This window comes from Electrona antarctica, assembly GCF_951216825.1.
Source record: "Electrona antarctica genome assembly, chromosome: 2".
NCBI lineage: Eukaryota > Metazoa > Chordata > Actinopteri > Myctophiformes > Myctophidae > Electrona > Electrona antarctica.
In genome coordinates, this window is record NC_136807.1 from 21,125,971 (window position 1) to 21,132,801 (window position 6,831).

General features: G+C 37.7%; 1 protein-coding gene across 2 annotated transcripts; it reads right to left on the minus strand.

Moving 5' to 3' along the window:
* Positions 1-1,375: 1,375 nt before the first annotated feature.
* Positions 1,376-6,509, minus strand: r3hdml (R3H domain containing-like). 2 transcript variants are annotated; one of them, XM_079517354.1, is made up of 6 exons: positions 6,428-6,509; positions 5,322-5,654; positions 4,677-4,795; positions 3,708-3,810; positions 2,959-3,074; positions 1,376-2,559 (listed from the first exon to the last, which is right to left on the minus strand). In XM_079517354.1, the coding sequence occupies exons 1-6, from the start codon at positions 6,431-6,433 to the stop codon at positions 2,418-2,420; spliced, it is 819 nt and encodes a 272-aa protein (XP_079373480.1). In that variant the 5' UTR covers positions 6,434-6,509; the 3' UTR covers positions 1,376-2,417. The 2 variants fall into 2 exon arrangements, with proteins under 2 accessions (XP_079373480.1, XP_079373481.1); XM_079517355.1 differs by lacking the exon at positions 6,428-6,509 and adding an exon at positions 6,283-6,323 and having other exon boundaries at positions 5,322-5,649.
* Between the last annotated feature and the right edge of the window lie 322 nt (positions 6,510-6,831).

Consider the following 6,831-nt stretch of genomic DNA (forward strand, 5'->3'; position numbering starts at 1 on the left):
GGCTTCCTCCTATTATGTCCTCCAAAGCATGTGTTTTATAAAGTCTCTATTCTTCCCCCACGTCTTCTCAAAGCATAAGGTGCAAAATATGGAAGTTTGTCAGCGCCGGTTGTGAGAAGGGTGTTGTTGGCGCAAGGTAAGGCCGGTGTCGCTGCTGTTATCTTATTGATTTTCCTAATCTGGGTAAATGTGGGTGGAGAGGTTAAACAGTAACCAGGCTTGTATGGATCCAACCAATCTATATGGCAGCTGTAACTATAGCAACAAGATGATAGAAATTCAAATAGACATAAAGTTATGATATGTTTCACCCTCTTTCTCATCACCAAATGGACATTTTTCAGCATATGAATTAATCCGGCTGAATAAGAGATTTGAATAGGAAACTGAGTTTGTACAAGAGGAAAGAGAAAGCCAGAAGGCTGTGGGGAGTGACATAAGAGAGAGAGAGATAGGTGTGGAGAATGTACTGAGGGTGGGAGTCTGTGCATGTGAGTGACGTAATCAGTTTTGTATTAGGAGAGTAAAAAATATTTCCTGTTTAATGATGTAATGCAACTGAGAATAATAGAATAGCATTTATTATCATTGATATTGGTGGAACTTACTGTTGGGATTTGTTACACTAAACTGAACAAACAAAACATTTGCACCAGTCTAGGGTGACAACAATCTGTCTTCACTGGTTATGGTTATGCTTGTGCCTCTCTTTCTCTCTCTCTCTCTGTGTGTGTGTGTGTGTGTGTGTGTGTGTGTGTGTGTGTGTGTGTGTGTGTAGATTGAGAGCCCCAGCTAATTTCAAAGCTGCATTAGATTCCTCTTTTATAGCACTGTCTCTGAGGATTGATGGAGAAATTTAATTATATCCAAATTAAGGCAGAATCATTCACTATAGCCAGTGGTTGAAAGTAAAAAGTACATGTACTGAAGTATTGTACAATTTTGAGGTACATTTATTTTTCTTCATCCATTGTTTTTAATTGATTGAAGTATTTATTAACAGTTTTCAGAATGGGTACATTTCACATGAAAGCACAACTCAATACAAAGACTGTTACTGTGGACGACACACTGATAAAGCATTACACTTGTTTACAACAGTGTCCACCATTTTCAATTAATCTGAACATTTAGAGACGTACAAATATACACTTCTATATGTCATACGGTAAACCTCTACTCCACTACATCTCAGAGCCTTTTACTCCTTTAGTAGACTACTTTTAAAGTAACATTTTGAATACAGGACTTTTACTTGTAACAAAGTATTTTTTATTGAGTACTCAGTACTGCCTAGCAGATTTAGTGCACGTCGCTTCGCGCCACATTGCAAGCTTGTAGATCAGCTATTTTCACTACTTTTTAATTATTATTATTATTATTAGGCCTATTTATTTATGGAAATGGATGGATTTGTTTGATTGTTTTAAAATGTATACAATTATTTTAAATGTTATTTAAAAATATATTTTGAAATGTATATATTTTATTTAATGTAGGAAAAGATTTTTTTTTTTTAATAGTCGTGACCCATACAAATTTATTTGTGACCCACAAATGGGTCCCAACCCACTGTTTGGGAAACAGTGCTGTAGAGCAAACATTTATGGATATTCAGTCGTTTTGCATTGAAATATATATACTTATTAACTACATTGTTTACTTGATTACTCTTGTTGTGTTTTTCCAGCCATGATAACAGAGAATAATGTTACAATGTACTGTAAAACCAAACTGTAAGAGAATCACTAACAACTACTGTATCATCTGTACAATAAAAAGTGCTTAATTTGTAACAAATCTTCATAAAACTTGCCTAAATAAATTCATCAATAACAGTGCAAACCACATGTCTCATGGGTGTGATCTGATGACTGAAGTAATTTACTTCTAAATGTTATTTGCACAATGTAATGGAGAGATTCACAACATCCTACAGAAAATACATACATTTGTGCTATTAGATCCACTGGATTATGTATGCGACATTCATTCATAAAGGCATAAATGACAATAGTGGTAAATTAATTGCTAAATTGTTTTTAGAAAACCAACAAGGAAAACCAACAAAAAAAGATCATGTGCTTTTCTTCCAGTCATGGTTTCCATTAGCTGAGCAGAAGTTCACAAGGATATCTCATTCTCTTCATTCTTCCATTAAAACATGAAATTATGTAATTTAGTGGCAGCGGTGGCCGAGCGGATTGCGGAGCGGTCTTGATACCGGAAGGTCGCCAGTTCGAATCAGCGGTCCGACACGTTAAAATTACCACCGCTGAAGTGCCCTTGAACAAGCCATTGAACCACTACGATGAAATGTGTTCTATGAGCAGGGCCTGGCTGGAAACAAGTTCTTGAGCTTAGCCCAGATACCCTGGGTAAATATAGTAATCATTTCATTTGTCATATTGTTGTTTCTAATATCTTTTATGATTTTTGGTGTTTGTGTTAATTGTGTATCCAGAACACTGGTTTCTACGGCAGGTTCCTCCGTAGCTGGATGGACAGGCTGAACATGGCTTCCCAGTCTTATAAGGAGCCTCTCCGATCCAGTTACCCCTGAGGAATGGAATAAAGAACGTGTTTATTACAGTGTAACACCTCCACTTTACAATCTGTCTAAACCAAATTCTAAAACATAATTAATAAACAAGAAAGACTGAGTATGAGATATCTTTTGGTGTGTGTGCGTGTGTGTGCACGTGCGTGTGTGCGTGTGTGTGTGTGTGCGCGCGTGTGTTCAGATGGGTTGCCAATTTCATCCAATCAGGAGAGAGTATGAGCTTCAATTTTAAATTGTTCCATTTCCACATTATAACATGATATCACATTGTAATGTGTGATACACATATCATGTTAAAATCAGATACCTTTTTCCCCCTGACATGGCAGCAATACACATTTGCAATTTAACACTATACGTTTAACAAAACAACCACATAGTTGCACAGTACTTACTTTATAGAATAGTTGCAGACTAGAAGTGTGGCCTCCCTCCATTTGCTACCTAACACATACATATTTAAACACTTCTTCACTGCACATCCCATTCTGTTGGTGCTGGCCCACACCATCTGAAATGCAGTGCACAGATTCCACAGGTGTAAATGTTAATGTCATACTCTTCACACAAGTCTAGGCATGTAACGATATATCGTATATCGATATATATCGATATTAATCCCGACGATATGAATCGATTCATTGAAATTAAAAAAATCGATTTTCAAATTATTATTTTTTTGTATTTTATTTTTTTTGGGGGGGGGGGGGGGGGGGGGGGGGTTGTGTGTGATGTGAAATATGAGCTTTAGTCATATTCCATCATATTCAAGTGCTTTTGGAGAGAAATGATAGTCACTTTCAGTAGTAGAGCACTGTAGAGGGGAGCTGTGTGTGTCTGTGACTGTGCCCAGGTGATGATGGTCGTTGATACTCATCAAGAAAGGCAATTATGTTTCTGCACTGTCAAAAGTAATGCTACTTTTTTGCAATGTAGTTAAATAAAAAATCTCAGGGGGGAAGATAAATTATATAAAATTTAAAAAAACGGTAATTTTTCTATATATTTTTTTTAATATCGTGAAAAATCGTATCGTGAACCTCATACCGTGATACGAATCGTATCGTGAGTTGAGTGAATCGTTACATGCCTACACAAGTCACATGTTGCTTTCTTGGGGAACAGTTTTTGAAAGCCAACATACCTGTGTGTAGTGAGAACACACAGGTCCATGACACCTGTTGGGGTAGGAGAAGTGTTGTCCCTCACTGTACCAGGATCTCACTAGTTCAGTAATGGACCGGTATCTGTCACAAACAAGTCACATCATCATTTTGTTTACTCATCCATTTTAGGCTGATACTGTATGTTTCCCACCACACGTCTGTATTTCTTACACTGCCAGTCTCATCTCATATTCCATATACGTAGGCTAACTACATCCATATTTTACAAATGCAACCAAAAACGGCCTCTGAGCAAAAAAGCAACATAGTCCAGCAGCCGACAGGCTTCTTTTGTTTAAAGCGGGAAATTTGGTATATAGTCTTTTTTATTGGCCTAAAAGATTGTCTATATACTTGCATTCATGAATCCACTTGCTGACCGGCTGTTAGTATTGGGCAATCTTTTTTATTGGGGTTTCTTGTGACACTACAGGCAAAAATGTCAAATTTTCCTTTTGCTTTAAGTAGCATGCGACATGTCAAACTAGGGGTTTTTAATGATTCTGAATCCATTCCAAGCATTAGTTTTGCACAAAATACACTCCATGGGCTAAAAGCAGCCATAGCCACTTGCCCAAATGTGCCCAAAATGTGCGGACCTCATCACATTTATGATGATGTCTATGGCCGTTTTTAGCCCAAGGTATTTTGTGCAAAACTAATGCTTGGAATGGATTCAGAATCATGAAAAACCCCTAGTTTGACATGTCACATGCTACTTAAAGCAAAAGGAAAGTTTGACATTTTTGCCTGCCATAGGATGTTAATGGTAGGGTCACAAGAAACCCCTATAAAACAATTGCCCAATACTTTCAGCCGGTCAGCAAGTGGATTCATGAATGTATGTATATAGACAATATTTTAGGCCAATAAAAAAGACTATATACCAAATTTCCCACCCGTCCGCCGGACTAACAAGGGAAATATGATATTCTATTCTATGCTACCTTCCAGAGTTTATTGATAGGTTCTGGCCCATATATCTCATGGCTTGTGTTGGGCCATGATCCCAAATGCAGCGTGAAGCCCAGGAACCTGCTGATTTGGCTAATCCCTCATCCCACACCTGTAGATGAGAGAGAGAGAGAGAGAGAGAGAGAGAGAGAGAGAGAGAGAGAGAGAGAGAGAGAGAGAGAGAAAGAGAGAGAGAGGGTCATAGACAGAGAGAGATAGAGCAACAGACAGACAGACAGACAGACAGACAGACAGACAGACAGACAGACAGACAAGACAAGAAGACAAGACAAGACAGACAGACTAAAGAGAACATCTGTTCAAGGACTCACCACAACCATAAAAATGAAAAACAAATAACCCCTGCTTCTGCAGCAATAAAGAAGACCATGTGGGAAACCCTAACCCTTCACTGGTTTTCATGTTTCCAGGAATCACATACAGTATAGGCCTATCTGTAAATAACAAAATAAAAAACATTTAGTGTTAAGTGAATCCTTTATATGGCAACAGATAGAGAGAGATTCTCTCTTACTTTCATTGTAAGAAATTGAAGAGTGGGACCTTAGAGTAAGAGTGGGACTGATCTCTTGTTTCCTGGTCTGGTACAAAATACAATGTTCACAGAAGACACTCACCAAGTATTCCATATTGGCAGCAGGGGGGGAAACTTGTGAACGGACTCGGTTGTGGTAATCCAGCAAAGCATTCACATCCCTGTTCGAGATGGCTCGCCGCCGTCTACCACGGGAAATATTGACACTGCTGGTAAGATTCGTGAAGACCGGATGAGTTTCACCCGGATGGGTTTTGGTCATGTTGAGGAGGTCTGTGGGATTTGAAAATGTAGTAGCTGCGTCTCCCCTGTAAGGTACTGTCCACAAGATGGCAGCAAACAGGAGTTGGACAGAAGCAGCAGCCATCTGTGTCTTCTGGGCAGAGTAGGAGCAGCACCAAGTCCTCACACTATTCTGATGTGGAATGAAAGAAAAAGACTATGAAACAGACACTATGTATTGAAGACTTATTTGTCACATGCTTATACAAAGTTACAAACTATGTTCAGATAGTGCCATGCCAGACAATTCTGCTAACAATTTAGACATAATAATAAATAATAATAATAATAAGGGTAATAATAATAATAATACGTTTTAGAAGATGTAAGAAAAATAAGGTATATAAGGTTTATTAGAAAATGTATTCAATGATTTGCTTTGATTCATTACAGGAGTCAATTAAGTCAATGTGCAAATGATGAGATTAAAGATTAAACTCACTGTATCTGAATTAAAATTAATCAACTGAAATTTGTACTGGATTCTGTTTAATTAACAAGCAATCTCATATCATAGATTAATCTTGATGACAGCTGGTAGATGGAAATCTTTCAACAAGAAAAACTAAAAGGAATTAAAATAGGAAAGAGCTCTATTTTTCATATAACTCTTTTCCCCACACATTACATCTAAGACATACTCATTCAAACCTTACTTGAAAGTACCAATACAGAATACAAGACAAGATCTAGAACTCATCCAATCTGTAAACTATCAAAAATAAAAAGGTTAACAGAGTTTAGGACATCTGGTCACTCACCATCACAGCACATGAATTGTACACAACATCTCTACTGTAATACAATACTGCATAAATAATAAAATTACAACATAATAGTTGTGTTATTGAGTAATACAAAAATTAAGAAAGTGTGTCTAAAGCTCATGAAAGCTAAGCCACATACCGTCATCAGTGGATGTTTCCAGATCAACAGAGCAGTGAAAGTCAGACAAGAAGTTGGGAAGCAGAGGACATCCACACTTAAACACAAGCCTTTGCAAACAAGCCCGTTTGACATATGTGGCAGGGAAATGTTACTGCTCAGGGCATCTGACGCACAAACCCTCCTGTGCGCTTCCTCCCACAGGGACGTTCACTCACAAAATTGTTTGATAGGTGATTCAGCGTTCTCAATACAAGCATTACAGTATGTAATCTCTTTCACAGCTGTAGAAATGAATCAAACTGACAATGTCTCATGAAGTTCACTGTAACAAACCTTTGACGTGTTTTGTATGCATATATCTGACATCACATTTGATGTCTTTGGTATAGCTGTAATCAATGAATAGTGAGATTTTGTCCAAG